At 36.3% G+C, this 17,350-nt stretch overlaps 2 protein-coding genes across 2 annotated transcripts in view; both read right to left on the reverse strand.

The window, feature by feature from the left end:
- abca12 (ATP-binding cassette, sub-family A (ABC1), member 12) overlaps positions 1–10,939 on the reverse strand; it is a 46,017-nt gene extending 35,078 nt beyond the window's left edge. The window contains exons 1-19 of the mRNA XM_077728805.1: positions 10,741–10,939; positions 9,717–9,795; positions 9,539–9,632; positions 7,727–7,871; positions 7,421–7,542; positions 7,133–7,206; positions 6,817–6,987; positions 6,517–6,710; positions 6,063–6,181; positions 5,844–5,944; positions 5,490–5,636; positions 5,231–5,397; positions 5,001–5,134; positions 4,423–4,553; positions 4,166–4,330; positions 3,856–4,067; positions 3,637–3,770; positions 3,350–3,464; positions 498–3,113 (exon numbers count right to left, since the gene is read on the reverse strand). Of these exons, the coding sequence (XP_077584931.1) occupies positions 498–3,113; positions 3,350–3,464; positions 3,637–3,770; positions 3,856–4,067; positions 4,166–4,330; positions 4,423–4,553; positions 5,001–5,134; positions 5,231–5,397; positions 5,490–5,636; positions 5,844–5,944; positions 6,063–6,181; positions 6,517–6,710; positions 6,817–6,987; positions 7,133–7,206; positions 7,421–7,542; positions 7,727–7,871; positions 9,539–9,632; positions 9,717–9,782 (4,907 nt within the window). The 5' untranslated portion in view covers positions 9,783–9,795; positions 10,741–10,939. The remainder of the gene's footprint in view (positions 1–497; positions 3,114–3,349; positions 3,465–3,636; positions 3,771–3,855; positions 4,068–4,165; positions 4,331–4,422; positions 4,554–5,000; positions 5,135–5,230; positions 5,398–5,489; positions 5,637–5,843; positions 5,945–6,062; positions 6,182–6,516; positions 6,711–6,816; positions 6,988–7,132; positions 7,207–7,420; positions 7,543–7,726; positions 7,872–9,538; positions 9,633–9,716; positions 9,796–10,740) is intronic.
- A 2,364-nt stretch (positions 10,940–13,303) lies between these two features.
- On the reverse strand, positions 13,304–17,181 carry pofut2 (protein O-fucosyltransferase 2). Its single transcript, XM_077728798.1, has 9 exons — positions 16,971–17,181; positions 16,082–16,335; positions 15,839–15,983; positions 15,610–15,720; positions 15,177–15,243; positions 14,870–14,995; positions 14,174–14,354; positions 13,910–14,033; positions 13,304–13,618 (listed from the first exon to the last, which is right to left on the reverse strand). Exons 1-9 carry the CDS (start codon positions 17,144–17,146, stop codon positions 13,465–13,467), a joined length of 1,338 nt encoding a protein of 445 aa, XP_077584924.1. The 5' UTR covers positions 17,147–17,181; the 3' UTR covers positions 13,304–13,464.
- Positions 17,182–17,350: the final 169 nt, after the last annotated feature.

Raw genomic sequence — 17,350 nt, forward strand, 5'->3', positions numbered from 1 at the left:
ATGGTTGCTGAAAGTATTTTAAAAATGTAAAGGAAGACTTTCTTAGAATTTTGATCATGAAAAAAAATTATATCACTTGGCATTTTGTGACATCAGCGACACAAACACTGATAGACTCGAGAACAAGTGAAAATGCTATTGAGTGTGGTCATTGACATTAAAATGAAGGGTGGCCAAACTGGAATATTTGTATTTGATTGGCTTAAATAGTATCAGCATTGATGAAACCCCCCACCCCTATTGCTGGGCGCCCACCTTTTTTGTAATACTGGCTTTTATTCAACATTTTTTAACCAATATTACACAAAAGTTCAGCTTTTTAAATGCATTAGACTAGATTCCTTGCACAGGTGTGCACGATAAAGGTATTGTCTGTTCTTTTAAAACAAACAAGTGCAATAAACACGTATTTACTGAAGAATATTTTACAAAGCCATCGCTTTATTGGCTTAACACCATAGTATTTCAAAACCAATAAAAATGTAGTTGGCACTCACACGAGATTCCAGTTGTCTTGTCGATTGGCGACAGCCACCGTCTCCAAATAATTTATGGGTATTTTGAAGCCAGGGAGCAGATAGACAGCAAATTCCTCTGGCACGAGCTGCCAAATAACACTTTCGACTCCAGTGAGGATATGAAGTGTGAGGTTGAGTGATGTAGAATAACTTAAATCTGTTTCGACAAATAGGACCAATGCATTGTAAACAATTTCCTGGATGTTTTGCTGCACAGAGTGTGGCACAGGACCTATTTGTTGGGTGAGAATTTGTATTAAATCTTGGACTGCTTCCATGACAGCTGCATCTAATTGGTCAAACTGTTTGTCTCCTGGTTGCTCCAACACCATAATAGCTTTGCTCAGGGAATGGGTGATATTACTGATGATGTGGAGGTAATACAGCTCTTCATCATTGAGAAAGTTATCCATTGTTTGCATAAGGAGGTGAAGGTCTCTTATAGGTGTGGAAGCATTAATGGAGGAATTTCCCCAATGGAGCAGACTGGTGAAGACTGTTGTGACATTGGTTTGTGCCATCCATGAATGTATAAGGTCAAGGTAGACTTGAATTTGTTGCTCAATATCATGTACCATTGTTGTGTTGAAGAGTGGCATATAATCTAAGATTTGAGCAGTCTCATCCTGTGCTTTGAGATTGACCGTTATAAATTTCAGAATTCGCTGCAAAATTTCAATAGTTGCTTGGCCAATGTCACTCACTCCGGCACCATCGGTTGGGTGCTGAAAGCGACTAATCTGGTTGTTGATGAACAAAGTCAGATTTGTCTGTGCCAATTGTAATGCTACTTGTAATTGTGTCAGGCGGAAAAAAGGATTGAGGAGGTCTGAGGCTGAGCTGGTGTTGGTCACGTTTTCCAGCCTCTGCAAATACCATTGCATGATGTGTAAATATGCCATTGTAACTTCCTCAGAATATGGGACAGACATGGCATTGAGGATCTGGTTCAAGGGTTGAGGGTTAGCGGCTACTTCCAATAGACCTTCTATAACCTTGAGTTCTTCCATGATCTCTGGAGTGTGCAGATTGTTCATCTGGAGGTTCATCTTGATATTGGTGAGGGTGTTGTTGAGAATGTGTATAACAGGCATTAGAGCATTAGAGCTAAAATTGACTTGGCTAAGATCTTTTGCGGTTTCATTGACAATTAATGGTACTAGGGAGATGATTGCTGTATTTTCATGAAAAGCAGGTATGTTAGTCAGGAATTTGCTGACCTTGTCAATCAATCCCACAAAACATTGAACTGTGACTGTAAAGTCTTGCTGTAATTCAAAGCACTTCGGAACGTTGGCAATTTCAATTAAATTAACTAACAGTTGATTTATATTGGTGGCTCCTGCAAGGTGAGCAATGTAGTTTAGCTCTTCAACAGTGACGTTTGATTGCCTCAATGCATCCTGGATTTGAGTGAGGGTAATATTTGGCATTGATACAACCAGCCTGATAAAATGAAGTGTCTGACGGAAAGCATCGGTATACGCAGCATCATTTGGAGACAAGAGGAGTGAGAAGAACGCAGACGCAACATCCTCATATTCCCCACTTTTTGCCAATTTGCTGGTTATGTGGATGGTGACATTGACATTCGTTGAAAGTGTCAAATTGACTATTTCGTTTATAAATGTGAACAATTCAGATATTCCTGTTAAACACTCTTCTTCAGACGCACACAAAGACAAGTGATACTGCAGTACTTTGAAATCGTGATAAAATAAAGCAGTTTCATCTTGGAACTCTGGTGGTAAGAATGCAAGAAATTTTTCGATCACTAGATCCAAGGCGGCTTCTGGTCTTATCTGAGTGAGGTTGGAAAGTCCCTCTGGGGTGAGGAGGTTGAGAAATTCTCTAGATGCCTGGTGGAGATCAATGACTTCTACTGTGCTCATTTCTCCATCTGGCAATGAGACTTGTTGGATTTGTCTCAACTTATACAGGGATATCCAACATTCTTGAAGTTGTTGAATGTATGAAAGAATGGTGTTAGTTGGATTTGGTGAATCAACTACTTCATCGAGAAGATTCATAGCTGATAGGATGGCCTCAACAATGCCCGATGACGTTTGGTTAGTGAATGGTTTTAAGCCCGCTTTGATTAGGGCCGCTATCTCTTGGTCAAAGTAGTTTGAATATGTAAGCAGGGTGTTACCCATAATGTAGGAGAGAGACAATGTGAGATTACTCTCTGAGGATAGAAAATCCATTATCAAATGCTCTAGTTCAGGCATTGTTGGGTCTGTCTCATCAAAGGTGAAAATGTGCTGGTTGAGTCGACCGAGCTTCACAGCAGCATCAATAACGCTGGAGGAGTTAACTGGGGTGTTGCTGAAGAGCAGAGGTTTCAGTGGGGACAGGCCTGTGGACTCAAACAGTTCGCTTATGAGTTGGGTCATGAAATCTTGGTTTGAGATGTATCCATCTGAGAGCATGGAAATGGTCCAGACAAAGTCATCCAGTTGGGTCATTAAGTTAATCAGGTATGCAGAGAGTGCATCTCCACCTTGAATTTCTTGTGTTAAAAATGAAGCTGTCATATTCCTACTGACGTCTCCATACACATTATGCAGTAGATTGACAGTTCCTTTGAGAAAGCTGGAGTGAATAGGGAGGTTGAGGAGGAGAAGTAACAGTTAGAGATATGCATAGACCAGGAATATTATCATAGTTACTATCACTATTTATTATTGTCATTGATATTGAACCTGTTTCAAAAGTGTAATAAGCAAATATTGTTTTTAGTTTTACAAATGAGCTAATTTGTTAAACGTCAAAAGCACCCAAAGAATGGGTTAATCACATATCAGTCAGACATGAATTTTCCCACTTACTTAACAAGGAAGTCTTGATTGGGCGATGCCACAGCATCAATAAGCACTTCAACAAATGTATGCCAATTTAGTCCAGTTTCACAATGAATGTTAAGAGTGTCGATATCCAGCGAACCTAAAGAGAAAGTTACACATAAATAATTTGCCCAAAATGTACATACAGTAAATATGCTGAAACTATATTCTTGCTTAGTAACAATCCCATGGATTTCTAGTCACCAATTAGTTCAAATGTAATGATTTGTATCCTAATGATAGAATATCATAGAAAAGGAAAAAAAACTCACAGTTTGGTGGCTGAGTCGTGACACCAGCTCTGTAGGTCATAACCCAGTATAATGCGTGGAAATAGTTTTTCATCTCAGGCCACAGAGGACTTGCTTCTACATTTTCTCCCAAATTTACCATGAAAACAAAAAAACTACAAAATGCAAAAAAGAAATAAATGTTTTTCATTTAAATGTGTATAAAGTTGTACCCAACCGGTAGAGGTATGTTCTCCCAACCTTTGTAGAAGAGTCTCAGCAATATGCTCTGAACTGTTTTCTGGGGACATCCTTATCCAAACATCTCCCTCCAGCTCTGATGACAACCTGTACACAAGATCTCCGAATTCCATGGAACTGTTCCACAACTTATGCCACGCTGAAAGAATCATGGGAAGAGTTGCTTTGATGTTTCCTCCTCCATCATTAAGGGCGATGTACAGCTCTTCTCCCTTTAAAAATAAGCATAAAAACAAATATAAACTAAATCTTTTTGCCAGATTTGGCAAAATGACCAAATGTTAACACAGTTTTGTTAAAAATGCATTACTTTCTCAATCAAAGGCATCAATTCTGCCAGTAGGATTTCCTCGAATGTTGTTGTGTTTCCGCAGATAAAGGATTCCCACACTTCAAATTTAATAGTCTCAGTAGGCAACAACCACTGGAAGGGGCCCAGAGCGTCCTCACATGTAACAAACTGTGATGTTAAACTCTGTTGGAGCAAAAGCATGATGATTATTGATGTTTGATAACAAAACAACGTTGTTTACCTTGATATATCATTGTCAAATCATGCATGCATACCTTTATAATTAATTTGAAGGTGCTGTCTAGCATTTGGTCAATCCAAATGCTTGCCTCAGTTTCATTCGTAAGCAAGGTCATAAAAATGTGTTGGAGTCGATTTGAATCCTTCAAGATACCCTCTGTCATTTCTGCAGGCAGAAAAAAAAAAAGTAAGTAACCAGGAAAAGTTTAGAGTCACATTACTGTATTTTGCTATTTCAGGTGACACAACGATGCATTCAACAATAATTCCAACCATTTAACCACACCCATTAATTTTCAATATCTTTTGTATAATACTGTAATTCAATGGGGTGTTTTCTTTGTAAGTATTGAGTTCACTGATGCAATGCTACCAAGTTCTTTACCAGGAAATCAGTGAGAGGTCTCTAGAGAGAGGGTGTAACCATGTCACATTCCCATTTAGGTTAAACACTACCATTCACTAAAGAGTACAATAGTGGTGAAGGGTAAAGGAGGCTACAGATATGTCTTTTTGTATCAAACATGTAAAACGGAACAAAAAACATAGAAATAGATTGTTATAAAACATTTCAAGAAAACATTTTTCCTCTTATATGACAATACTTTTTTACCTTTAACAATGTCAATGGAAAGAGTTGTTGTTTCCATTGAGTGAAAACCAACGTTCAGAATGCGCTCAACAATCATGTCCAATTCAGGATTAATTTCACTCAAATCCAACAGCACTTGACCGACTGTCAAAAACCTGCCAAGCATAAAGCATTCACAAAATTATGTCTGGGAAAGAGAGGCATTTTCTATTAAGTGCTCATCTGATTTTCTGTGTAAGCAATATACGTACAGCTCCTCCTCAATGTTTTGTGGTGGTGTATCGGCATTACGCCGGTTTCTCACAGAGTTGGAACCTCCAATGCCACCAGAGGATACTCCTTCCAGGAGATTGTGGAGAAGTTCTTGACCGAATGAAACATCATGGGGAGCCACATGTCTACTCCAAGCCAGTAGAGCCTTATAAAAAATAATATAAGGTAAAAAAATAATGAAAATATGGACAGGGGAGACAAATATAATGAAAACATTTCTAATAACTGTTATCCTACCTGCTGGGCCACCTTGGTGGGACTGATTTTTTCTAGAACCACACTCAATGTACCAGTGAAGCACATAGTACTTAGCCACAACGGGTTACTACTGTTGTCACAAATGTAGGAGAGTAAAAAATGTCTGTCCAATGTCAAAAGCATGACCTGAGGAAAATAAATTTGTCAGACTGAAGGCTTTTTATACGACTTACGCTAGCACACATGAAATGTACAATACTAGTTAAGACTAACACAAACACTTTTTTTGTATAGCATCCCAGATAATATCCTCAGGATTTAATTCAAACTCAAAACTGTTGAGGAAAAAGCAGGGTTGATTAGCTTTTCCAAACATGATAATGTAATACATACCTGAGGAAGTGGTATCTGGACAATTTGTAAAACCTGTTCGACTGCTTCATTGAATGAGTCATTGTGTAACGACACAATGTCTCCTAGGGAGATGGTCACATCTACGCAGAAAAACATTGGCTTTGTTACATGTGAGCTATATGCTATTGTAATTTTACTGTGTTGACATCTAACGATATTGGATTATAAATTTAATTGCAGGTGGTGTTTCTTATTTACCGTTGCCCGGCCAATTTTGAAAATAATTGACAATGTTGATGCCTCCAGCTATTATTGGATGCAGCGCAGAGATTGGCCCAGCAGTTTCGGAGTAATTTTTCTGGATGACATGCATAATGCTAAAAATATGAGGAAGAAATCAAATAAATTCCATGAGTCAGGTAGGGCTTCCGCTTCCATAGGTCTCATGCAAATCAACTCAACATAAGAAATATTTACAGTTTTTAAAATACTTTCTGCATTTTAAATTGGGATCAGCATTACTCAAAATATAAGTATAACCACAATGATGAGATTATTATTAATTGGATATTATACGTATACATTTTAAGCATTGGTTTTGTGCACTAATGAAATACAAGAAATTGTAATGTAATGTAAAGTTGTCTATACAATCATAATAATTCAAACTTTTAGCTTTGGTTTCACATTGTTTTATAACCAGAAGAACTACCTCTGCATGTTGGTGAGAAGGCCTGCTGTAGTGCCCAATATTTGGTGAAGTGATCCTTCAGAGATAAGCTGGGGAATAGCTAGAAGGTTCTCCCACAACGAGTTCTGGGTTTGTATCTCTTGAAACATCAAAATCGTAGCCCCAATGACCTTTGCCAACTCATCTGGTTCTGTTAGCAGTTCCTCTTTTAGAATCTAGAAAAAGTAGTCCACTTAGCATTTTTTTAAATGGGCAAAATATTGGAAATTGTTCACCTGAGACTGCATTCATGTTTTCAGTGAGACAAATTAGTAAACCAACCTGGTTGAGTGTCTGAAGAAAAACCTCAAATGCAGTATTGTTTGAGCTACAAAAGTTGACCACTGCATTGCTGATGGTATTGGGTGGGGTTGTGTTCAACGCAACCAAAGTTAAAGTACAAACGGGTCGCTTCATCAGATTCATTGCCTCCATTAATTGGTATAATTCCTCCTAGGGGCGCAATTTGACATTCAAACAAAGACATGGTTTCACTTAATAAAACTAAGCCAAAATTCTTTTCACTCATTGCAAGGGTGACTAAAGATGAAAATTGTTTCCTTGTTCCGGCTTTTAATTACTTTCCAGTAACACCTACCGTCTCATTCAGAAAAGTCTTGTTCTTTGTGTGGATGACAGAGTTATTGTTGTTCTTTATTACATGAGCAGCACCTGTAAAGAAAAACATAGCCAAACTTTAACTAACAATGATTACCATGATTCTGTCTATGTGGAAACAACATTAAGTGAAGGTTAAGTGAAGAACCCTTCTTTTGGTACAAATACTGGAATATACTGCCAAAAAGTATGACAAATAAATGTTAAAAAAAAAACTAATTGATTGTGCCACATATAAGTAGATACTACAGAAAAAAAGAGATCTTACTCCATATTTTTTCCAAAATCACAGTTGGGTCATCAATGGAGTCGTTTGGCAATGTGTAACTATAAAAGTCACCTCCTTCGATCAATTTTGCCAAAAGAGAACCTTTTGATGAGGATGTTGATCTGTTAAAAGAACAACATAATTTTATTTACTTAACTAGGGGTAGATTCCGTCTTTCATTTTGAAAAATAGTATACGTATATAAACACATATTAAAGAAACATTGTACTGACATTCAATAAAATAGGTAGACACTTTGCATATGCCACCCACTGAGTGTAGTGTTTACATAGGAATATGAGTTACCTCTGCTGATCAATGGATCTTTTTGATAACTTTAATGAGTTCAACAGACGTGATGTGTTGTGACATTTGCTATCTGTGTTGCACATTACAGTTTGCAAAAAAGGGAAGAAGCCTGTGCTGGGCAAGTTTCGAGGTTCCACATAGCCTAGAAAAAAAACAGACACGATAGAAATCATTAAATATAGTGGAAGCAAACCCTTTAAGCGAAAGTGACTATTTTTGCTCATTTAAAAAAAAATCAGCATAATGTCGATATATCTAGACATCACATTTTAGTCCATGAAATTAACATTTGGTTCACATGACTCAAACAAAAAAATGAAATTACACATTGCCCACTTGGGTGTTTAAACAGAGTTCTGGTCTCAGTGCGCTCATCTACATTTTGGATTTTTGTTTGATTTATATATAACAATTTATAACAGTTAGAGTCAAGGTTTTATTTAAAGCATTTCTTGATGATTAGATAGCAGATTATGGATTTATGAAGCTGCCTATGATGCTAACATTTTTAAATCAACAAATCTAACAGCCAAAATCTTGTGTTTTAATTATACAGTCCACCACATTTTCACCATCACAAAACATAACTACACAAACTAAACAAGCAACCAAAAGCCTGTTTTTGGTATAAACAGTCCTGTGTCCTTTAAAGTACTTCCATGTATGAACTATTATTATAAGTAATTGCATGAAAAAAATCAAGGCATGATGAAAAATGTTTGTTTTTTCAAGTAGAAAATAGCGTATTACTAAATAAATGAAAAGTTGTGTTAGATCATCCGAATTTGGGCTGAATAGCTTTTTATAAAAAATAAAAACATGTCCAAATGATTTCTCAACCATTATACAAGGAAGGGGTTAGTGTTTCAGAATAAATGAAGCCGGAATATGAAATTACATACGAATCCCAGTGTTCTTTGAGTCAAACAAAGATTAACTACTACTATTGTGTATAACAGTTATCCAGGTCAGAGGGCTCAATCTGAACAGCTCCAAAACTGTAAAAAATGTTAGCAATGGAATCTATACAAATTAGTTAGTTATATGACAGTAAATTATGAATTGTCATTCTACAAAAAAACTCAATTTCCCGAATTAATGAAGTGGATATTATGATCCAAACTATTCGGTTGAATACCATTAAGAGGTCATATGATAATAGAGGAAAAACACAATTTCCTTTTTAAATATGTTTCCTCTATGTTGACCTTTAGCCTGCTGAATAGCAAAGAGAAGTATTACGTGTTAGAGAGGTGTCTGTTCTTCTTTATGTTAAGTTAGTTTCATTTTATTTCCACTCATTGTGAAAAAGTAATTACCCACTCCAAATTCTAAACCTACTACCAACATGAAAAATGTCACATTTAATTACTTTCTTTTTACATATTGTCTATTTTGAAGAGTAGGATAATTGTGTTCTTGACAGAAAATTCTAAATAATTTTCGATGTTCCGTTAATTTGAAATAGTAGTTCTCTAAAAATGGACATTTGAATCACATTCTTGTATGGTAGTGTCAATAAATTCATGTAGAAGAAAAAGCAATATTTGAATTTGAAGTTATTGTTTCATTATGTTCAGTGCAAATACAGGACAGAACACCAAGAATTTAGTCTAACATTCAAATAAAGATCAATCTCGATAAGACAGGTTAAACCAGTATTTTGCATTTCCTAAACAATGATAAGTATTTATTTATTTTGTGTACAGTTTGGCAATGCAGTGCATCTGACAGATGCTGTCTGTTGACTGAGAAAATAGATATGAAAATAAAAGAAATGAAAGAAACATAACAGATCTTTTTACTTACATGATGTCTGAAGGACCGGTGGGTAATATTGGCGGGTCACAGCAATAATGATAAAAATGATCAGAGGCCAAATGATCAGAGTCAGTGACCATACCTATAACACAAAAAAAATGTCCCAAAACTTCAAATTTATCAAATCCTGTGAATACCATGTTTGGAAGAGGTGCATAACACTCACTGGATTTCTGATTATATTCAGCCCATTTTTCCAAAGGAGCAGCTTGACTTGCTGGAAGAAGCCCATCTTTGGGAAAAGGCTAAAATTGAGAAACATTTGCATAAAAAGATAGATTGTTTTCCTATAATGTATGACAACATGATCTATATTTAGTGTTTTAACATGTTGGGTGCCAGGGGAATTTATTTTGAGTATGTAATTAGGTAATTAACATTCTGTGAAGACACTCAACCACCGGGCTGAGCTAAATTCCAAATGAATTTTAAACAAAAAGAGATCTGGTCGATAAATGTATCAATGTGACTGTCAAAACATGTAATACCAACAAAGTTTTTCTCTAAGGCCAGGTGTAGTAAAACCAGTGATTCAACTATAGTTTATCTTTCTTCACCTATCAACGTCTGCAACATATAATGGCACGTAAATATCTGAGAGTAACATCTGAAAATTGAACAATAAGTAACATTAGGTAAAACTGTAACAGGTTTGACAAGGGAAACAATTACCATTCATTATATTCCTATGAAGTTACATGTCAGTCTAATTATATATCTGTGTTTACATTATGAATGAGGTAGTCAAGTAGTGAAGTAGTTGCCAGCATCGGAAAAAAAAAAATATAATAAAAAAATATAATACAATTTTAAAAAGCCTGTTTGCCAGTCAGTTTCAGTCACAAATTTCCCATTGTTTTAACATTAACATATGATAAGCGAAGCAACAAATCCCAATCAATTGGTGATATTGGTGTATTAACTTCAAAACTTTTTCCCCGCAAATGTGCTTTGGTTGTCTCATATAAAGTATAGGAAATCCAAGCCTAAATGTGCATCTTCAGAATTATGCAAACAATGTATATTCACTAATTGTCTATCTTTTCACTGATAATGCAACTATAATTGGTAGTCATTATCACGATGATAATGAGGCCGAGCCACTAACGTTTTTTTTCCATACATATAAATTTCATTTCAATCAGTTTTCAAAACAACTTTAAAATAATTTTGATTTTTTTATCACTTACCTGTAAATGTGTCCTGCCCAATGAGCTTTTTTCTTCAGTCGCTTCTTTTTAGAGAAATAAACACGATGGCCCTCGTGACCTTACCACAACAACCGCTTTATCTGTTCACCCAAACGACACTTTAAAAAAAATAGCTTAGACTACATTTAGAGGGTGAGTAAAATGATCCTGCTTGCTCGCCTCTCCCAAATGAGACTGCGCACAGGTGAGTGTGAGAAGCGGCAACTACACACCTGCACCAGTTACTCTCGTGTTTCCTGCATTGGGAGTGAAGCGGTGGACCAATCACGGGCTTCATTGAGTGGTCAATCCTGTGGACACCTATTCAACTTAACACCAAAGACCTAAACCAAAGGATTTAGGTCTTCGGTGTTAACTTTTGGATATATAGAGAAAAAATCAGTACATTATTTTTTTAAACAAATACATTTGAACTATATTGTCTTCTTGTAGCCTATGATTGGATGGCCACCAATAGGCTCCAGCACCCCCCCCCAAGGACCCATGTGAGGATAAGTGGGATGGAAAATTAATACTGTTTATGTTGATTTTTTTTAGATATTAATCAATATTGTATTTTTTATAGCCTAATTTTAAATATTTTTAATTATTAAGGTAAAACATTTATTAATGAAATAAAAATGAAAAGAAACATAAATACACAGGGCTTGCAGCCCAGAATAAGTCTTTTTTTTCCGAATATTTAACTCACTGCATGCCATTGATCATGAGAGAAATCTAATCCATTTTGACGTTTGTTCATTTTTCTTTTTTTAGTCTAATGTTGATTGGACGTCAATCACCATCAATGATAGCCAATGAATTGTCATCTGTTATCACCTAGTACAACAATGGCGTTATACTTCCTTAAAATCGATACCCGCACACTTTAACATTTATTTCCAAAATCCTTGAAGACTCCTTAGAATATCTTTACAAGGGCAAATATAAATGGCAATGATTGACTTGGCCATCCTTGTTTTCCCTGGAGCTTGTTCTCTCTAAGTTCATCATGAAATAAATAGCATGGAAAACAATTTCAGGTGACATTTCTAGTTGATGACGATTGGTTAATCCACCATTGGTTATTGTTAGATTTAGGTGTGGATGAGCAATCATTTTTCAAAAGGTACAGTTGGTACAGTTTCAAAACATTTTAGTCACATGATTTAAATTGTTGTATCCATTATGAACAAGGTAAAATATCTTTCAAATAAACATTAACAACAAGAGAAGATACATCACAAATTCTGTACTTTGTGAAGAATGGAAAACACAAATATGTTTTTGTATTCTAGACCAATAGAAATGTCTTCACAATATGTTATTTGTATTTATCTTGACGCAGTTGATGTACTTTTTACTTCAATTTAAAAGATCTGGTGGATATAAAATGTCTTTGCATATGTGTCAAATGGCAGGTCTTAGTTAGATCGGGCGGGGGACATCCTAAATTGATGGCCAGCCAATGGTAGGGCACAAGGAGACGGACAACCTTTCACCCTCACTCACTCCTAGGGGCAATTTTAAGCGTTCAACCTGCATGTTTTGGGGATGTAGGAGGAGACTTGTGGACCCGGAGAAAAGACACGCAAGGGGAAAACAGGCAAAGTCTAAACAGTGATGACCGACCAGAGATCGAAGCCACAACCCCAGAACTGTAAGGCTGACGCACAAACCTCTTTCCCCACCGGGTTGCCTTCAGTGAAAACAAATTTTCCAAATTATTTTGACCTATAACCTGAACAAATTAATGGTTGACTTATTTTTTTTAAAAGGGGGAATCAGAAAATAAACAATAAAGATATGTGGTTGTGCAAGGGACCACACCTTATTTAGGAATGTGGTTTTATCCAAAATTGTGTGGAAATTTGGAAGCTGAGCTTGGATATTTTTCTTTGGACTACAAGGCATCTTTTTGTTACCCTAGACCATAATACAGACAAATAAAAAGGTGAGAGATTGTCACTAAACAAGGAATTTATGTAATCTTTGTTATTAATTTACTACCTGCTCAAAAAGATCCATGGGATGTATCACTGCAATTCACACATGGAGCTGGCACACATAACTGGAAAAAAAAAAGTAAACAGGTTTTCGTGACATACAAGTGAGGTGGTAGACTGTTTGCTTTTGATATGTGCTTCGTATGATTGGTAGATGACAGTAAAGCAATTAAAAGAAAACAGGAAAAATGTATTTTCCCATTCATTAATTTTTTACCTCTACAACTATTTCTGTATATTATTCTCCAGTAATTTTATTTTATTGCAAAGGCTAATGAAAAGACTAAGTAGATTTATAAACACCTTAGACTGGTCGCCGGTCAGTCATAGGGCACAAAGAGACAGACAACCATTCGCACTCACACTCCTGCCACCACCAAGTGGGAATCGATCCCCGCTGACTGAACAAATATATATTTTTCTATCACAAATCCACAAAGATGTTAACGTCTTATGAACGTATTTGGCAGTCATGTAGGTTGTATGAGTAATAAATAGACAATACCAAACTTGTTTGAACACCATCTTAAAAAAAAAAACACTTTAAGAGAAGTGGATTGAGTGATACAAGGTTTTGCACTATTGTTGGTCACTGGTGTCACTTGGTGTCAATCTTTAGCATAAAAAGTTATACAAAAAGTAACACTTCAAATACTGTGTCGTAGGACTAATACTGCTTTTGGCACTTGCGTATAACAGGCATCGTCAATAGTCCACATCAGTAAACTATTTTCCAGTGTGTTGGCTGTTCACAATCTTTCTCAGTGTCCCCACAGAAACGGTTATAAGTAGTTTTCGGATTAAAACCAAGTATTTCACGTTCTTCGTGGATACGAAAGGAAAAGGTTGAAACTGATGACCCAATAAAGAATCTAAAAAACAAAAAAAAGAGAAGAAAAGAATCATTGTGCATCGTGTGATTGACTGATTATATAAATACATAAATAAACATATATGCAGCAATTTACTAAGTTTCCGTGTAGCAGGCCCTAAATTGTGCTGACAAATTGTGTATTCTTGTTGGATTGGTTGAACCTTTTCATTTGTTCGTGGGGGGGAATTGTTTCAAAAGTTGTTTTCACAAAACAGCAATCTCCATTGAACGCAATTTAGTGACAAAATTACAATAGATCAACCCTCAGTGCTGCAGGTTATCACTTTACCTTGCATGGGAACAAATCCATTGATCAATGATTGCTACTCCTCCATCTTTAAAGAGGTCCAGGTCCTCTCTGGATGGTTCAAATCGCACCATCACTGGCAACAACTTCTTTAGCTCCTTCAGTTCTGTTGGACGCCAAAGGAGGTTAAAGATTTTGTACTTCTATAACATTTTCTTGGTAACAGTATTACATTCAAATAAAGATAACCCCGTTTACTCAGTTTCATCTGAACATTGAACTTTGAATATGCTGGCAAGTCATCACCTTCTTCATCAGCATCAGTTGCAATAAAGACTTTGTCCAGTTTGTGCTTTTTCATCAGGTTGCGTATTTTTTTCGCCGCCCCTTTAAGGCTCGGTATATCCTCTCTGTGACCCCAGATGAAATCTTTTCGTCGCAAGTGGACCCCCAGATATGGACCCCCTGTGGCAGAGCCCAGCTTGGCCTGAGAGAGTAGAACTTTAAATTACAATATTTTACCATTCTCTTAAGGAGTTTCCAGGTAAGCAGTTTTAGATTATGAAAAAAAAAAGTATTATGAGAGATTTTATTTAGGTCATGTGGGAATTCCTCTTTATAAATAACCGGCTTTATAAAATCTGTTGGAATCATTTGGGGATTTTTTTGTTCAACATGATTGTGCCACAGCATACATTGCAAGGTCTATACAAGAATGCAAGTGTAAGTTTGGCCTTAAAAAAACTTGCCTCAAACCATTTTAATCCATTTAGGATGACTTAAGTTATCACCATGGTTTGATGAAATTCATTGACTAACTTTTTGTGGAGAAAGATGACTTGAATATTGAGTGATTGGAGTCCGTCTGTTTGCATTGCTATAAGCAATGATGTAGACTGCTACGAGAACAACATTTTATAAATTACATAACCTTATTTGAATAACAATTAAGAGATCGTATTGTCTTTTTACTTAGAATCTTCTCCTTAAATGCTGACTCACTTTCATGCGAGTCCAATCTTCATTGTAAACAGTTTGGTCGCCATCATCTGTCGAGTTGAGGTACTTTGCTCTGAACTCATCCCCTATAAGACGTAGATGCTTGGCAAATACCATACTGCGGCGACTCTGTGTTTAAAAGAGAATACGATAATTATTATTTATATGAATGTATTTAAAGATAAAGTACTGTTTGACAACCTTAATATGGAAAGCGATATCAGGAACAATAATGAAAGAAAAATCTAAATAATATATATATATATACATATTGTAAATATATTGTACATGATACACGTGTTTTACTTACATTCCAGTAATCCTTCCCAGCATAGTGATCATGTAGAAGAGTCTCTGCTCGGTCAAGCATTACTGAACTGAAGATCATGGGAAAAATACGAGAGAAAAGAAAGTTGGATAACATACCACTGCCACCAAAACTGACATCTATTAAATGGAATGAGATCATTGAATTAGTTACCTAAATAATATCACATAGTTAAGGGTAGTTTTAATGGAATTAATTGATAAGGTGGTTTTATCAAAGATCATTCCTTATTTTTTCTCATTCACTTCTCATACATTCACTATTGACTACACAACTGCTAAAGCTGTTCCTGACACTATCAATAGAGTATAGTAGTGTATAACTGCACCACATTTTGCACGTGTATCTCTACGGTGTATTGTTTTTCTACAAAAAAAAAAATAAGCAAGTCTATAATGTTTCTCAGAGAACTTACGTCACTGTAAAATTCTTCTGAAGAACTGGAACCATGATGGAGGCGTGACCTTGGGCTGACAGACAAGTTATTTTCCGTGCTCTTGTCTCTTCAAAGCCCCAAAACCACCCCCTTCAAAGTAGGCAAAAAAAACAACTATTGTGATGACCAAAGAAAATAAATATGTATTGGCAATACAGGATGAAAAAATGAAAATCACATTTTTAAATACTTTTATGAGCTGTATTACCTATAGTAACCTTGTTTGTCTTTGTTGTACTGTAATTTCTCAATGCATGGCCTCTCATCAACCTTTTCTTCCCATTTTCCATCAGTCCATCCCTCTGCATAATTTTGCAGGACCACAACCTGATCAATGAATGGGCCTCCATTTTCTAGACACAAAAGAAGAAAGTGAAAGAGCTGACAGATTTAAAGGAAATAGGGGATAATTATCAATTTAAATAATTCACACTATACTCAAGCAACTCACCAGCGATGTATTCTTCATACTCTATCACAGGAACATTGACCTGTAGGCTTGTAAGGCTGAAAAATTCTCGCCAAGGGATTCGGGTCTGATGAAGGTTAGGACTCTGCCAGTGATACAGGCGACCCCAGGGGGGAAGCACAAGCACCCAGTCATCACCATTCTTCCTCAGAGATTTGACCAGGGATGCTATGCGTATATAAACATCTCGCCGCAGGTTGAAACCTTCTGGAGGGTTCACATCATACAGAAGGTATCTTGGATACAGTAAAACAAGAACTTGGTGAGTGGACCTGTTGCCAGAATGTGATGTTACGGTCCTAGTTTACTTATGGGATGGCCAAGCTAGATCATTATATCTCATTGTTTAATCTAAAATGTGTTTTCATTCCCATTTCTAGTTTGGGAGAATAAAAATGTGCATGTCTGTTTCAGACCAATACAACTAGTGCTCATCATTGTCAAAATACAGTTGATTAAGGTACTACTTGATCATCAATTTACATTTGCGGAATATGTAGATTCCAGGCGAACACGTAGATACTTCCACCACATTATACTTGAATGAGAGTGATTGCATCGCATCAAAATGTTACAACATTCATGACAATGATGCCATTTTCAATTATACAGGAAAATATTCGATCGATCCTTTAAAACCCGACTTTTGTGGTGATTCATTAAACTTTCAGATTTTCCAACGATCTGCAGCACTAGCTGCACGATTAAACTTGAAATTGCGGGATATTATGTCACTAAAATCAGGGTTATCATACGCGATCGTTCAAAAAGTTTCCAGATTAATCACTTCAAGAGAATAGTTTTCCCACCCTTGACCTCAGCCATGGAGGCAAAGTGCAGTTAGCCTAACCTAACATGCGATTATGCTTACCGTAAATCCCTAGCAGCGGCGATGGGTACAGTAGCCGTGTAGCTTGCACTAAATGGATCCTCACTTTTTATTGCTTCCAAGTTTGCAAATGCAATTATAATAGAAACACACAAAATGTTACGATAATAGGTTGTATCTGTAGCAGGAAACGATGGATGCGTTATCCTGAACGCCATACTTCCTTTAGGACACGTACTTCCGGAGAATGAAAAAGCGTCTGTTGTGTTGCCGTGGTAACCACTCACATCCTGCTCGTGATTATTTAATTCAGAGGAAGCACACTTTATGGTACATTTGTATGGATCTAAAAAACAAAATGTAGCGAAACATATAAAGAAAAAATAACTATATCAGGGGGGAAAATCTGCCATCTAGAAGTG

Source organism: Stigmatopora nigra, chromosome 11 (assembly GCF_051989575.1).
Source record: "Stigmatopora nigra isolate UIUO_SnigA chromosome 11, RoL_Snig_1.1, whole genome shotgun sequence".
NCBI classification, from domain to species: domain Eukaryota; kingdom Metazoa; phylum Chordata; class Actinopteri; order Syngnathiformes; family Syngnathidae; genus Stigmatopora; species Stigmatopora nigra.